At 40.1% G+C, this 17,575-nt stretch overlaps 1 protein-coding gene across 1 annotated transcript in view; it reads left to right on the top strand.

Moving 5' to 3' along the window:
• Positions 1-39: 39 nt before the first annotated feature.
• SPEF2 (sperm flagellar 2) overlaps positions 40-17,575 on the top strand; it is a 172,681-nt gene continuing 155,145 nt past the window's right edge. Inside the window, exons 1-2 of the mRNA XM_029941009.1 lie at positions 40-130; positions 12,225-12,327. Of these exons, the coding sequence (XP_029796869.1) occupies positions 73-130; positions 12,225-12,327 (161 nt within the window). The 5' untranslated portion in view covers positions 40-72. The remainder of the gene's footprint in view (positions 131-12,224; positions 12,328-17,575) is intronic.

The following is a 17,575-nucleotide window of genomic DNA, read 5'->3' as shown; positions in this document are numbered from 1 at the left end:
GGACGCGGGGCCGGCCGCTGAGTGTCCCGTGCGTTCCTACCCTAGCTTGTCGTAGCGGGCGCAGGCCGAGCCATGTCGGAGATCCTGTGCCAGTGGCTCAACCACGAGTTGAAGGTGTCCCAGACCGTGAGTGAGTGACACAGCCCGGGGAGAGCGGGCTAGGGGCTAGCGGGGCTCAGAGCCCGACCTCGGCGTGCTGTTGGAAGGTGGCGGGGAAGGCGCGGGCCTCGCAGTCTAGGTGCCTGCGGGGTCCAGCAGCACCCTGGTCCCGGCCAGTGGCCCCAGTCCGGCTCACCTGAGCTTCTCCCATCCCCATTCTGCGGCTCCCGAGTTACCCATCATCATGGTGGGCCCAACCCCACCGTTTCCTTTTTTTTTTTTTAATTTATTATTACTTTTGATACAGAGAGAGACAGAGCATGAGAGGGGGAGGGGCATATTTTTGATACAGAGAGAGACAGAGCATGAGATGGGGAGGGGCAGAGAGAGAAGGAGACACAGAACCAGAAGCAGGCTCCAGGCTCTGAGTTAGCTGTCAGCACAGAGCCTGACGCGGGGCTCGAACTCACAGACGTGAGATCTGACCTGAGCTGAAGTCAGAGGCTTAACTAATTGAGCCACCCAGGCGCCCCCCCCACCGTTTCTAACCTACTGTGCCGTTGTAAGCAATCAGAGGGTTTGGGGAGGTCTCCTTTGTTCCTATGAAGAGAAGAAATTTGCTGGACTCTATAGTCTGGCCCTGACATCACTCCTTAGAAGAATGTGCTGGCAAGCCAATGAAATAATGAAGCCTTAAAGCCAGCTAGGGCTCTATTACATGTGTGCCCCTGGACAAGTTCCAGTACGTTTTCTGAGTGTGTTTCCTCCAGAGTGTGAAATAGATCCGATCATACCTTCCGTGCCCAGCTACCTAGCAGGAGAGAGGGCTGTGTGAAAAGAGTTAATGCAGAATATGTTAACATCTACCAGTTGTAGCGGTTTTAGCTCAACAGTTACACACATTAGCTGTTTCTGACCACTCTTCACTCTTGACTAAAGCTGACTTTATTTACTAATCTGATTTTATCCCAGCCATGAAGTTGCCATCCAAAGTTTCTAACTCCCACAACCAGAGGCAATTGCACATGCTGGCAATTTCTAGGAGAGCCTAGTCATTCCAACATAGCCACTGTACTCCATCTCCGCTTCTTTCTGTTGTTTCTTCAGCACTTCGTTTCCCAGCTGGTACTGTTTTTGCTCAAGGCAAGAGGTTTTCAGCCCAAATCATTTCCATTTGTTTTCTCAGAAGTGCCCTGGCATAATGCCCCCTTGCTACCAGAGGGGCAATCGTGCCAACCTGACCTTAGGTCAGCCGTGGAATTTGCTAGACCGCGAGTGTTTTTGCAGCAACAAAGTATTTATTATCAGCATTAGGCTCTTTAATGTTGGTGCATTCCAGTTGCATTTCTTGAGGCATAAGCCCTAGACTTTCTTTGCCAAACCAAGACCCACACACTACCTGGAAACTGCCATCAGTTTTTTCCCAGGATTCTATGATCATCCATCCCATTTTGTCCCTGTTTCGCACGTAAAATGAGATGCTGATCTCAGGACAATGGTTAGCAGTTTCCTTACTCCTTTCTTACCATAGGAACCAAATTGCATTATAATTCCCTAAAGTTGCACTTTTCCACAGAAAAGAAGCTACCGATTGCTGAGTTTAATTTGGTTCATTCACTTGATTTGTAAAACGCACACCCTTTGCTCATATCCCCAGGACTCTGTTGCATATTTAAACACTTTTGAGAAAAGTAACTAAAATTAATAAGAAACATAGTAATAGTAGTATGCCATTATAATTGTATTAGTTGTCATCGTAATCTGTTTTGGAATTTGGGTTTCGAGAGGAAGAGAAAAAATTACTTTCTTGAAGATGAAAAGATGGAAGGCATTTTAAGTGAGCATTTTGGCAACATAAACTATGCACGGAAGATTCTTGATGTCTGCTTCCCTGAAGTTGTTAGCGAGACAGCTGCAATATTGCACATCCCGTGCATTAGGAATACATATTTATTTCTTGATCCTAACTGCTAAGTGCAGGGGCGCCTGGGTGGCTCAGTCGGTTAAGCATCCAACCTCGGCTCAAGTCATGAACTCATGGTTCATGAGCTCGAGCCCTGCATTGGGCTCTGTGGTGACAGCTCGGAGTCTGGAGCCTGCTTCAGATTCTGCCTCCCTCTCTCTCTGTCCCTCCCCCACTCACACTTTGTCTCTGTCACTCCAAAATGAATAAATGTTAAAAAAAATCTAACTGCTAACTGAAGTCTAAAGAGAGTGATTTAACCAAATTCCATACTGTAAAAGCTTTTTCAGAGTATAGGAAACACACTCAAATGTGTTTGGGAACAAACAAGATAGAATCTGTGCACCTGGGACAGCACATTGCCAGTCCTTGATCCTGGTCATTGGAGAAGCCATGTTATGCTATATAGTGGAAGGCTTGGAATGGTTTATAGGAGCTACCACGTAAGGACACTAAGTGGCTACAGCCTCTGGAGAAAGTAATAAGGCAATTTTCTAGATAAGGGTTGTGTTAAGAGCAAGGAATTGGAAGCCAGACTGCCTGGATTGAAATCACTTATCCACCACTAGCTGGTGACCTTGGACAATTTATTATCTAAATTTCATGATACCCAAAATAGGAGTAATAATAATATCTCATCAAGTTGTGTCAAGATTAAATGGCATAATAAATGTAAGTATAATAATAAGTAGTAAATGTATTAGAATAATACTTGGGACATGATAAATGCTAAATCTCACTCTTCAGAAACTATCATACAAAAATTAAATAACCAGTATGTCAGGATATTTGAACAAGGATGTTTATTGCCACATGGGTAGTAGGGATAAAATGAAAAAATGGAAAACAGTCTGAATACCCTCCAAGAATAGAATACTTGGGTAAATGATTCTATATTCATGCTATGGATTGTTATGCAATTGTTAGGAAGAATGAGTAAATGCTATAACTTTTGACCTGAAGGATATTCATGTATTTTTGTCAAGTGAAAAATAAAAGGTACAGCTTTTTGTGAGGAGTATAATTGTATTTTTGTACCAACTAGGAAATACACACACACACACACACACACACACACACACACACACATGTATGTACGCGTATATATAGCTATTTATATGAGCATAGAGGAATGTGTAGCATAGAGCCAAGACTGTTGACATATGCCTGAATCTTCATATTGTTTGTATAAGCACAGAGAAAAGTGTGGAAGGATATAAAATAGTTTATCGATATTTGTTACCCTGGGAAAGGAGAAGGTTGCTGGTTTTTCTTTATACATCTGCATTACTTGGCTTGTTGCTTTCATTACCCTCATAATTTGAACGGAGCCTTTAATATAACATACAAATAGGAAATCTAAAAAGAAGATCAGGCTTCCCATGACAAAATAGGAGAAAAAGATGTTTAACATCTTTGAAATTAGTAAGGATCTTATAATAAAGTAGTATAGGGGGTTACATGAGAATTATTTTCTTAAATCAGTTTTATAAATGCAAGAATAATAAAAAATAATAAAAATATTATTAGACACTTATACTAAATGGTGTGCTAAGCCCTTTACATAGGTTTTTGTGTTTTGTTTTGTTCTTTTAAATTCTAAAAAAAAAAAAAAAAGGCCCCAAGAGACATTGTGGCAGCTGTAACGATGAGTCAAACAAGCTGACAAACTTGGTAGTTTGTTCAGGGTCACTCAGCTAGTGGCTTCAGAGCTGGACCCTTGGCTTGTGCTCTCAGACATTATGTTGTATATTACAGTTTATAGTTAGGGAGTATATATTTTTTAATAACTCTCCCAAGAGTATTAATTTGAGCTCCTTGTATAAGGATTACTGTTCAGTTTGAAATTATAAGAAGTACATAAATCAACCACCCAGGCATGTTGTAACTTAGATGGGTAAATAGCACAAGTGGATTTATTAGTATTTGTTTAGAAGTGGTTCAGTTCAGGGGCACCTGGGGGGCTCATCTGAGTCAGTGGCTGGCTGACTCTTGACTTTGGCCCAGGTAATGATTCCTGAGATTGAGACCTGCATTGGGCTCTGGCCTGGTAGCTTGGAGCCTGCTTGGGATTCTCTCTTTCCCTCTCTTTCTGTCTGTCCCCTGCTTGTGAGCTTGTGTGCTTGTGCTCTCTTGCTCTCAAAATAAATAAACATTAAAAAAAGAAAAAGAAGAAGTGAGCCAGTCCATACGTTGCTTACTAGGACAAATAAAACAATGAGAATGACGAGTGCGTTTGCTGTTTTGGTGAGGCTAAAGAATGGTTCAATCATTGGTGACACAGCAAAAGGCGATTGACTTCTGCATTATTCCGAGAGGTAGAAACATATTATAGTGAATTTTGTATTGGCCGGACTACTGCGAGTTTCAGCAGTAAAGAAAATAAATTCCAATGATCCTCAATTGAGAATAGTCTCCCTCCTCTTAATGAGGTTTCTGGGAGTCACCAGAGATTTGATTAGTCTCAACATATGAAGATTCAAAGCTTCATTGCCAAAGCTTAGGACCTCCAGTGAATTTAATTTAACTAGACCATTTCTCCTAGAGAATAACACTTAGATGTATATGTTAATAAAACGTCTTGGAATATGAAAAGTTGTTCAACACAAAATTACATCTGAAATTCAAGCTTGTTTTCAAGCAGTTGTTTCTATAACAAAAAATAAGTAATGTAATGTCACTAAAAGATTTGCTGTAAAATTCTTTAGGAACTCTCAGTTATATTCAAGAATAAGCATTGCTTCTGTTTAACAAAACTCTCATAAATTCACCATATGAGGAAACTAGCATTGTAATGTCATTACTGAACATTCTCCATAAATGAGTAGAAGCCTTTGAATTCTATGTTATAGATCAGATCTTTTATAAACATGGGAATATACAAGTAGTCTGTATTCTTTTGGAGTCTAGGTATGGTTATATTGAAAATTGTAGATACCTTATTATGCATATCTTGTTTCAATAATCTTAAAAAATGTATTTATTTTGAGAGACAGAGAAAGAGAGAGAGGGCTCGTGTGCATGAGCAAGCCAGGCAAGGGGCAGAGGCAGAGAGAGAAAGAGAGAGAGAGAGAATCCCATGCAGGCTCTGTGATGCCTGTGCAGAGCCCGATGCAGGGCTGGATCTCACCAACCATGAGATCATGACCTGAGCTAAAACCAAGAGTTTGACAGTTAACCAACTGAATCACCCAGGGGCCCCTAATTGTTTCAATAATCTTAAATATTTTTATCAGTAGCAGCAGAGGTATGATAAGGAGAAAATTGGAGTTGGGAAAGTTAAGTTTCTCTAACTATCAACTTTGTAGCCTCTGAAGGATAAATAACATCTAGGTCCCAATATTATGCTCTGAAAAGTAAGAATAACAGTAAGAATAATTAGTGAGTTAGTTCCAGTGATGGAGTGAAAGAGCCGTGGGAATGAAAGGTACAGCATAGGCAATACAGTCAGTGGATTTAATCGTGTTGTGTGGTGACAGATGGGCTACACTTAGGATGACCACAGCATGGAGTATAGAGTCATACTATGTAACATGTGTAACTATACTTTGAAAAAAATGGTAAAAAAAATTCTCTATATTTGGAAGGATATGAAATGAGATTGGAAATGGAGAACACCACAGTGCCTAATGTCTACATTAGATCTATATATCCAATAAATATTATTTCAACTGTTTTATGCCCTTTACTTTAGGATAACACCTATGATAGTGCCTGTCACATACTAGGCATTTAGAAACTAGTTGTTTTTTACATGAGAGTGTATGAGTGAGGCAAAAGTAAAGCACTGTTTTAGGCTGAAACTTATGCATTTGTTCATCTTCAGATGATAACCCTGGGTACTTTGATCCTCATCTTTGTGATTTCAGAGGATCTGCTTATTTTATCTTATTTATTTATTTATGTAAGTTCAAGTTAGTTAACCTACAGTGTAGTATTTGTTTCAGGCATAGAAGAGCCCAGTGATTCATCACTTCCTATAACATCCAGTGCTCCTCCCAACAAGTGCCCTCCTTAATGTCCATTCTCCTTTAACCCATCCCCCCACCCATCTCTCCTCCAGCAACCCTCAGTTTGTTCTCTATATTTAAGATTCTCTTATGGTTTGCCTCCCTCTCTGTTTTTATCTTATTTTTCATTCCCTTCCCCTATGTTCATACCTTCTTAAATTCCACATATGAGTGAAATCATATGGTATTTTTCTTTCCCTGACTGACTTATTTTGCTTAGCATGATACACTCTAGTTCCATCCACTTTGTTTCAAATGCAAGATTCATTCTTTTTGATCTCCAAGTAGTATTCCGTGGTGTGTGTGTGTGTGGTCTCTTTCCCTAATTTCTCTGTCGTTTTTTACTTTTAGCAGTTTCATTCCACTTTTAAACTGGAGTCCTTAAACCCACGTTTTCTCATACTTCATCCCTTAGGGTACTTGGGAAATATACTTGGTGTCTTGTAATACAACAGATTTTTATATTTCCTGGCCAGCTCAGCAGCATTTTGTCTTCCATTGGCTGGAAATTGAGACACCCGGTTTGATAGTTGAAGACTATTGTATAAATCAGTGTTAAAGTTTGTGAGATATGAAGTTCCAAGAAGAATGCCACCCAATATTTTAACCGTCAAAGAAGATTAGGATGATATGGAGAATTTGTTTCAGATAGAAATACTTGAGAATTATGATAAAGACTTCCAAGGAACGGCGTGGTCATCCTCTTGTTATACTGGAGGAAAATAGACTGTCAATATCCTCCAGCTAAAGATCACAGGATGCATACCTATAGTTGAACAAAGTTGGCTTTATTGACTTGTAGGCAACAGGAGAAAACACATACCATGGGGGACTGTGGGATGTTAGCAAGAGGATTTAGAAAGGACCTAAAGCTTCTGGGTTTGTGTTAGGTATTTATTGAGAAGGGTTCAAGGAAGCAGTGCTTTACTCTGAATTGGACTTTGTCAAGAAGCATAGGCAACTCTACAACTGGGTGTCTTAATAAATCTTATTGAGGAAATGGAGAGAATAAAGCAAGACAAAGATTTGATTGGTTAAAAAGCAGTAAACACTCGTATTGGCCAGAATAGGGAGATTTGGGGTCATTTTTGTGATTTGGACAATATTGTTTTGATCTGAATACACACATGACCACAAAGGAATTTTGTTTTTGTCTTGATCTATCAGGGTCACAGAGTGGCCTTGTCTGGTGTTGGTGTGCTGTGAAATTGATTATGTGTGGCAGGAGAATGCCAAGGCCCAGCTGTGAGTGCCAGGCCAACTCCTAGGAACACCGAGGCCTGATGGGGCCAGGTCACTTCCAAGCCATCAGCAGCTGCTTTTCTCTCTTTAAAATGAAAGTAAATTTGCTTGGCTTTAAGAATTTTTTTTAACATTTATTTTTGAGAGAGAGAGACACAAAGTGTGAGCAGGGGAGGGTCAGGAGAGATGGAGACACAGAATCAGAAACAGGCTCCAAGCTCTGAGCTGTCAGCACAGAGCCCGATGTGGGGCTCAAACCCACAAACCATGAGATCATGACCTGAGCTGAGGTCGGATACTTAACTGACTGAGCCACCTAGGCGCCCCTTGCTTGACTTTTAAAATGTGGCTGATAATGCAGAGTAGATCTTTGCTTCTCTCTTCTAGTAAATGAAGAATGAAGACCACTGAGCATAGAATGCATAGGTCTACAGACCCTTTTTCACGATTCTAAAATTCAAGTATCTCTTTATTCATTGGGTGCCAAAACTTGACCAGAAATGTTGGGATGCTTTGTTTAATTTTTAATTCTCTGAAAGTTTTGCTGTAGGAATCAACTGTGTTTGATTACACGTGCTTCTGGGGAGAGTGTTATACTTTATCTGGACCTAAGGGTAGGCCTGTATTTGAATTTAAGGACAATGTCAAGTATTTGCTCTCTGAAGTATTGAATTACTTTTTAAATAAGGATGTTTGTACTGTAGTCATTGAGCTTATGAATTATATGGCCTGTAATTAATAGGACCTGTTATCTTAAATTAGGAAGCAGTGATAATAACAATAAAAAAAATGTCACTGGGCACTATATGCCAGGAATTATGCTGAGCATTTACATGCAATATCTCATTTACTTCTCAAAGCAACTCTTATGAGGTAGAACCCATTACTCTCCCTCTTTTAATGATGAGAAACTGGGGCACCTGGGTGGCTCAGTTGGTTGGGTGTCCAACTTTGGCTCAGGTTGTGATCTCACAGTTTGTGAGTTCAAGCCCTGCATCAGGCTCTGTGTTGCCAACTCAGAGCCTGGGGCCTGTTTTCAGATTCTGTGTCTTTCTCTCTCTCTGACCCTCCACTGCTCACGCTGTCTCTCTCTCTCTCTCAAAAGTAAAATGAAACATTAAAAAAAAAATTTTTTTAATAAAGGTAAGAAACTGAGACGTTTATAATTTCCGGGAGTCTAGTGGCTTATAAATGAGCAAGGAGTCAAACCAGGAGAATGTCTCTCCAGAGCCTGTGCTCTCCTCATTACCACTTTGTAATATAGAAGGCTTATCTCCTTTAGAAATAGCACTTTCTCCAACTGGCTCAGGGCCATTTTGGTGGGAAGCCCATGGGTCATTTCATCTGTTGAATCCTGCCTCATCTAGACCTTCACAAAGGCCCATGTCAAGGACTGCAGCAGAAGAAAACTGTAGTGATAGGGATCAGGAGGGCAGTTTGGAAGTTTGGAGGCAGGGTTGAGCTGTTGCTGAATGACCTTCAGGCCAGATATAAATTACGTCAGGTGTTGCTAAATGACCTGATCCCAGATGTAAATTACGTCAGCGCTCAGGATGAAGAATATCACTGGGCTCCATAGTTTATTTCTCATATTATTCATTGTTCTTGTCCTAGAGCCAACCTGTGTCTTCTTTCCCCTAGGAAATTCCAGTTGTTAGTGCAAATGATCTTATAGAGGTGGCCACCATGGAATTCATCATTGGATTCAGGAATGCTTGGTGGGAAGAAAAATATAATAAAGCAAAGGAAAAAAGAAGCTTTCCTTTGCTTTTTTTCTTTCTTCCCTTGCTGTTTCTTTCCACACACCTCTCTCCCTGGCCTCTCTTCTGTCTTCTCATACTCTTTAATCTGTATATTCCTAGCATCTATACTTTCTCTTCATCATCGTCTTCCCTATCTAATTTCTTGCATGTACTCATATATTTTTCTTCTTTTATTTTTCTACATATTTTCTACTTAATATCCTTTTTCACTCATTGTTTGCTTTTCTGCTTTTTTGGCACACAGTAAATCTCAAGTGTCCTGTGCACTCAGAGCTCCAGACGGATGCTTTTGTATGTGTTTACTTGTTGTAAACTATTTGGCAATGAAATAATAAGTGTTTACTGTTCTTTGACCTTTATATCCAGAAATGGCACTATTTTACTCCTATCAGAATTGCCTTCTTAATATGTCATGTATTTTAAAGGAAGTGGACTATGATTTTATTTTCCTGTGACCCTTTTGTAGCAAACAGTTTGCTAACGGCCATTTGCCTGCTACACTGACGGTGACCGAACAGGATACAAAGGTTCCCCAGTTATGCAATGGCCGGACTTCAGGTTCTCAGTCTGACAAACAACAGACATGGTGCAGAATCCTGGGGGAAGGGACATAACTACAGCTTCAGAATACAAAGCAAAGAATGGTCATTAGGCTGTTAGTAGAAATCCATAGTCTGACACTAGCTGTGTGTGGAATGAATAACTCCTCAGAAAACTAAGTGGAGAGAAAGGATGGGCTAGGGAAGAGAGAGAGGAAAATAAAACAGAAGGAAGAAAGCAGCAGACAGAGGTGCAAGCACAGTCAGAGCAGCCCCGATGGCACAGTGAGGATGATGATGGCAGCCAAGACCGGGTAACAGCGTTGGCGGCCAACAGTGTCAGGTATCTGAGGAAAGGAGAAAGCAGCCATGACTCAGGAGGAGGAGACAGCACACATCTGCCCTTTGGAGGTGGAAGGAGCCATTTGGATTTCAGTTGCTTCAAATACTACTACTGTGTGATTCCAGGAGACAGAGTCAATAGATTCCGATGCTGGATGGTTCTAGAGTTGGTAAACAGAATCAATGGGCATAGTTGACATCATACAAGCTACTTTATTATATATTGATTCAACCTAAGGATTGGGGTATTATTAAGAATATAAAATATTTTGGGGCACCTTGGTGGCACAGTCAATTAAACATCTGACCAGCTCACGTCATGATTTTGCTGTTCGTGAGTTCGAGCCCCACGTTGGGTTCTGTGCTGACAGCTCAGAGCCTGGAGCCTGCTGCAGCTTCTATGTCTCCCCCGACTCCTTTGCCCCTCCCCTGCTAGTGTTCTGTCTTTCTCTCAAAATAAATGAACATTTAAAAGAAAAAGAATATAAAATAAGCTTTGGATGAAATTGTGGACTGGTGTCAGATGTGCGAGAGTTTTATTCCTATGATCACGTGCAGTGCGCTGAGTAAGGTCTCTGTGACTCACCTCACCCCACCGCAACCACACACCAGTATCATCTCTGCAGATCGGGAAGAAAAGCTATTTCTTCAAAATCAATTAACCACCTCATTACTAGTCAGATAGATAAAAGAGGACAATCTGGTTTGAATGAGCTTGCGATGGTGCGGTGACGTATAGTGTTTGGCTGCTGTTGCCTGAAGGACCCTGACAGAAACGCACTGAAGCTCCGGGGAGGATTTTGAAATCATTTAAGAGATGATAGCGTTGTCCTATGATAACATAACTTATTTTGTATATCAGTTCTGCACTGTAACCCAATGTCCTTCACTTCATAAGAAAAATACAAGTGACCCCAAATGAAGGACATTTTTTAAAAAGCAAATTTTATTAACCCTCATTTTTCTTTTCCTGAACAGTATGTGCTTACTGTGTGGCAGGCACGGGGCCAGGCAATCCTCAGACATTATCTCTTATCTTTAAAATAGCTCTTCAAAAAATAATAAAATAATAAAATAGCTCTTCACGCGAGATGTGGATCTGGTTATCTCCGTTCTAGAGATGTCCTCAGGAACTCAGAGAGGACACAGCTGGCCAGAGGTTCACAGCTAGTCAGGGGCAGAGTCAAGAGGTCACGCAGATGTCTCTGGCTCCGAAGTCTGTTTTCCTCCGGACTATCTGTGTCATTGCAGGGGACGACAACTGTACCAGAGTAACCTCTGGACCCACCAAGGGAAAGCCTGGTTATGTTTGGTAGGCTTTATTTGAGAAGGTGCGGATAGATGATTTTTTTTAATTTCCATTGTAAAAAGGTTGAGATTAAGTCTTAAAATGTACTAAGGTTAGATTGCACCTCACTTGGCCAGAATATGGTGTCATCTTCCATAAACTGTATCAAGAATTAGGGTATTGGAGTGTAATTTTGTAAAATAAATGGAAGGTTTGTTTTTATTTTTTTTAATGTTTATTTATTGAGGGAGAGAGAAAGGGGAAGGGGCAGAGAGACAGGGAGAGAGAGAATCCTAAACAGGCTCCATGCTCACAGTGCAGAGCCCAACTGGGGGCTTGATCCCATGGAATTGTGAAATCATGACCTGAGCCAAAATCAAGAGTCAGACACTTAGGGGCACCTGGGTGGCTCAGTCGGTTAAGCCTCCGACTTCAGCTCAGGTCAGATCTCACGTTCATGGGTTTGAGCCCTGCGTCGGGCTCTGTGCTAGCTCAGAGCCTGGAGCCTGCTTCGGATTCTGTGTCTCCCTCTCTCTCTGCCCCTCTGCCTCTCATGCTCTGTCTCTCTCTGTATCAAATGTAAGTAAAACATTAAAAAAAAATTAAAAAGAAAAAGAGTCAGACACTTAACCGACTGAGCCACCCAGGTGCCCCTGAAGGTTTGTTTTTAGATCTGGATCTAAAAACTAATAAAATTTAGATAAATTTTATTGGTTTGTATTTTGCTTAATTGGATCAAAAGTTGTGTTTTCTTTCAAAATTTCATTGATTTATATTTATTTAGGGACCTTTATAAGACATCTACTGTTAAACTTCAGTCTTTGATTATTAAAACATGTTTCTAGAAGTATTTGCACAACATTTTGAATTTAAGTTCTGGAGTTTTACTCTCTATATACTATACATACATAATGAAAATAATTATGCTCTATATACAACATTATATTTACTTTTTTATCTCTATGTTTTAAAATTTAGGTCCTAAATCATTTGCAAAGGCATTTTCCAGTGGCTATCTGATTGGAGAAATTCTGCACAAGTTCGAACTTCAGGGTGATTTTTCAGAATTTTCAGAAAGCAGGTTAGTGAGATTGATTTTTGCTAAAAAAGGTCAATTCCTTTGGCATTTGGATGGCTTTAGTTCCCAAAGTTAACTTTAAAAAGATCAAGAGCCACAAGTTCACTTCCAAGCCTGAACCAGCCAAACACACCATTGATGGGAAAATTGTTGGCTCCTGGCATGTTCTTGCTTCATTGTCCCAGGAGTATAAAGGTGTGAAAGTTATATGGTTGCACCCTCTCTGGATGGGACCCATTTTAGTATCTCGTATTTCTGAAATTTGAGGCCATATTACTTCTTATTTTGTTAATTCCTTCTTTAAAAGAAGTGAAGCAACATATAGATTCCTGGTAAAAAATACCTGTAATATTATTTTTTGTTTTGTTTTTAGCAACTATATGGAGAGAGAATTCACAGACCATAATTCACCAGCGTAAAGCATACAACTCAGTGGTTTTAAGCATATTTACATGTTTAATTCACAGTCATCACCACTAACCACTTGGCCCCTGGTACCCACTAATCTATTTTCTGTCTCTATAGACTTCCCTATTTTACACATTTCATATCAGTAGGATCATATCATATGTATATTTTGTAACTGATCATGTTTTCAAGGTTTATCCATATTGTAGTGTGTATCCGTTCTTCTTACTTACTATTTACTTGCTAAATAATTTCAATTGGATATGCCTCATCTTGTTTATCAATTCATTAGCTGGTGGATATGAGTTATCGGTTTGTATGAACAGTGCTGCTGTGAACATGTTTTTACATGGAAATGTTTTCATTCCTCTTGGGTATATGCCTAGGGGTGAAATTGTTGGGTTACATGGTCTGTTTACAATTTTGAGGAACACCCAGATTGTTTTTCAAAGTGCTGGTATCATTTACATTCACGCTTGTAATGTATGAAAGTTTCAGTTTTTCCACATCCTCATCAATACTTGTTATTGTCTTTTTGATTATAGTTATCTAGTCAGTGTGAAGTAGTGTCTCCTGTGATTTTAATTTGCATTTCCCTAATGACTAATGATGTTGAGCATCTTTTCATGTGCTTATTAGTCATTTGTATAGGTTCACTTGTGAAATGTTATTCGATCCTTGCCTATTTTCTGTTACATTTTCTGTTTTAAGGCAGTTTCAGATTTACAGTAAAAACTGAGAAGAAGGCACAGAGATTGTCAAAGCACAGAGATCCCTGCCCTGACACATTCATTGCCTCCTCTATCATCTACTCCTCCAGTGGAGGGGTGCACTTGGTGCAGTTCATAAACCTGTAATGATTCGTGTTTATTCAAAGTGAATAGTTACGTCAGGGTTCATTCTTGGTGTTGTTCCTCCTATGGGTTTGGACAAATGTGGAATGACCGATATCTACCATTATAGTATCGTACCCAGGATTTTCACTGCCCTAAACCCTCTGTGTACCACCTCCTCCTCCCTCCCTCACCTCAACCCCGGCAACCACCGAGTTTTGTTTTTACTGTCTCATAGCCTTGCCTCTTCTAGAGTGTCATATAGTTGGAAGCATACAATAGTAGACTTTTGGCTTTGTTCACTTAGAAATATACTTTTAAATTTCCCCCATGTCTTCTCATGGCTTGGCAGATCATTTCTTTTTAACACTGAATAATATTTCATTGTCAGGAGGTATCAGTTTATCCATTCATCTACTGAAGGACGTCTTGGTTGCTCCCAAGTTTTAGCAGTCGTAAGTAAAGCTTCTATAAACACCCACATGCAGATTTTGTGTGGACACAGCACCTCAGCTCCTTTGGGTGGATAATAAGGAGCATGGTTGTTAGATCATGGGCTAGAAGGACGTTTTGTTTTATAGGAATGAGCTGTCTTCCCGAGTTGCTGTACCATTTTGTATTCCTCCCAGTTAGTGAGCGAGAGTTCTCGCTGCTTCCCGTCCTCGCCGACATTTAGTGTTGTCAGTGTTTTGGATTTGGGTCATTCTAATGGAAGTATCGTGGTATCTCCTTGTTGATTTAAATTCCAGGTCCTGAAAGTTGCAGAGGGTGTTTGTTTATTCTTTGTGCTCCAAGCATTGTCCTTCGCCCACAGCTGACACACAATCATGTTTTTCTATTGAATAAATGAATGCTATCAGAAATGTGCCTGTTTAGCCACAGAAGACTTAAAGCATCATACCAGCAAGATGATGTATGTAGTATTTCAGGTACTAAATTGGCTTTTGTCAGCTGGGCCATAGAGGCTCTTTGTGTGAAATGGAAAAAGGGACCTCATCTAGGTGGACACAATTATAAAGACAGGTCTTGGTGAACAGAGGGGCCTTTGTGCAAAGGAGAGGAACCCTTTTTTGGCTGAAACAGCCTTGCATCAGGGACAGGGATTGGCAAGCTGAGCACAGGACAAATTTATACTCCTGCCCCACCTTTGGACAGGGGTGCACCCTGGGTAACATCATATGTAACAGCCCTGCTTTTTTACCCACTGCAAAGAACTAACTTTCTATCCCTCCGAGAATCATTTCCTTAATGTGAGAAGAGGGACCTACTTGTTCTGACAACCAGAATTCCATTCATCTTGAATCCTTGGAACAACACACTTCTCCTCCACCCCCAGGGCACGTGGTCTTTTAAAGAAGGCAAAGATCAGTAAATCCATGGATATGATCTTTGTAGTAGTGTGTTTGATGGGGAAGAGGATCCTTCTTTGTCAAAGCCTATTTTTTAGGCAGATGTCTAGCACTAGGGCTCATGATTTGGAGTTTTTGTTTAATATTTTTAGTTTTTTTTAGTCTAAAATATAAATGTTGCCTGTAACTGAAATTATTTGCCTTAGAAATTTGTAATTCTGAGAAGAACTCATCTAACTCTGAGAGAATTCTCTGTTCTAGGATATGTTTAGTCTAGTCAAAGGGTGAAAAATGAGCAGATCAGTTAAAAGTATAAAAAATAAAGGAGCTTGGATATTCCTGGGAGTTCGGCTTCTACTTACCTTGTAAGTAAGATGTGTTCCCTCGCCAGGTGGCAAGGAGAAGAGAAGATAGATAATCTCTTGGCAAATAAGAACTGCAAGTATCAGATACCTAAAATAATTTAAATAATCCTAAAAATGTCTTATGTCTTAGAAAAATCTCAAGAAAATTTGATTTTTCCTCCAAGTTCTAGAATAGGAATACATAAAAAATAAACACTAATCAGGTAACCTAATAACTGTGGCATCCAAAGTATGAGACAGAAATGTCTTATCTTCTAAACCAATGAACATAATGATAAAATTATCAAAAAAAAAACATGTCACACGAGTTGCCATGAACTTATTAATTTCTTTTTTATGTTACCTCTTATGGATGGCATTGATTGCTCATTAAAAACATAATTCCACAGATGGGATTTGCCTCAAATGAGATTTTTGTTCTTAATTATCTTCCTTCCACTTTTTATGAGAGGGAAAACCCTCCATGCTCAAATTACCAGTAGCATGTTTTTGTCCAGTCAACAAAGAAAAGCAAGAGAAGACAAACATCTTCCTCTCCCCTTGCTCACTCACTACCCTCTGCGCAGCATACCTGCAACATCTGGGAATTTGCTGCAAGGAAACAGAGACATCAAACGCTAACAACAAGCAAACACTGCACGTAGAGGAGGAGAAGACTTTTCCCGGAATGCATTTTTATTCCCTCAGAGGTTATCACTTGCATCATATACGCTGTCTCCAGAGCAAAGATGTCCTCATGGTTTGTCTGTGAACAAAAACAGGTTGATTTTCATGCTAACTGATTGAGCAGATGCTACAACAAGAGTGGACTTCCACCAGTTTGCCTGCTAGTTACGTTCTTAAAATTTTGTTTTTATATATTAAAAACTTGCAGCGAGAGGTACTGTTATACCTGGTACTGCAGCCAGTTCATAACAGCCATTTTAAAGCCTACTGTGTGGCTGATCCTTAACACTAATAGGCTCACGCTGCATTCTTGGGGCCGTGTAAAGCACGTAAGAGGAGAGGAAGTGCTCTCCACTTTTCCTGGGTGCAGGGTTAAGTTTTGATAAAATTTGGAAATAGGTAGTGCTAGCTTTTAGATTTTCCCTTTTGAATTTTGATGCCCCTAATCTCTGTAGCCCAAAGTTATGACCCAGGCCAAATCTCCAGCAAGTGGCTCTCTGGTGGTCTTTCCAAATATGTGTCGTGGGCAAGACACATGCGAATTTTAGGATGGGGGGGGGAAGAAAGAAAAACTGTGCTGGAAGAGTAAGAGGGGGTGTCACGTGCGGTCCAGGGAAGGGAAGCACAAGTCGTTGACCTGACTGTCCCACAACGATACCCTGCAAAACACGGGCTGCTTCCCTCTCATTTTAAGCAGATGGCTGTCATGGCAAACTGGAAGGTCAGTTGTGGAGGAGCAAACTGCAAACCTGGACATGAGACCTAAAAAAATGTTTACTCATATTATGAGATTTCCTGTAGCATTCAGTATTTCTTCTCAGCCCCTCCGAGACCTGTTTCTCTTTTATTAACTTAAACTATTTTGTTCAAAGTTTGTTGATGTGGTTTGCTATGCTAATTATGCCTTACCAAATATTTCTGCTAACAGAATAATAGTAAACAGAGGAAATAGGACAGTTACACCACATAGCTGGAAAAGGAAGTCAAGTTACTGCATCAATATTTTTGTTGACATTGGCCTTCCCATGATATTGACTCCTTATTCATATTTAGAAATCGTTCATATATTTCTTCAGCCCTACCTCCTGTTAGAGCAGGGGTTTTTAATTTGCAGTGAATGGGCACTTTTAGGCTAGATTTTAGGAGGTTTACAGACACCTAGGAATGGTGCACACATGTTGTGTATGTGCATGGATGTGTTTCCTTCTTGTGGAACAGGTTTCGTGGCACTCATCAGATTTTCAGTGGTATCTGTGATCACAAACAAACAAACAAACAAAACCCAGCAACCTCTTGAGAAATAGTATACTAGCAACAGTATATAAAGTTTAGGCGTGAAGCAATCTCTGTAAACCTCTAAACACTTAATTGAGGTCATTGAAGATCATTGTAGATTCCCCCCAAAACTTTATAGTCTAAAATGAAGTCACTGAGTGTAGAACCCTGTATGAGAAATTCTACCCAATAGGTGCCAACCCCCTCCTTCCTACAGAATCTTTATTTTTTTGTGGGGTGAGGGGAGGTTGGGACTATGACTTATATTCATGTATATTCAGTATGTTTTTCCTGAATATTATTTTCCAACCTTCAAGTTTATTTGGTATATTTTTCTCTAACACAAAATGTTGGG

Source organism: Suricata suricatta, chromosome 6 (genome assembly GCF_006229205.1).
Source record: "Suricata suricatta isolate VVHF042 chromosome 6, meerkat_22Aug2017_6uvM2_HiC, whole genome shotgun sequence".
NCBI lineage: Eukaryota > Metazoa > Chordata > Mammalia > Carnivora > Herpestidae > Suricata > Suricata suricatta.
The sequence above is the reverse complement of the archived record's forward strand: the minus strand, read 5'-3'. Positions and strand labels throughout refer to the sequence as shown.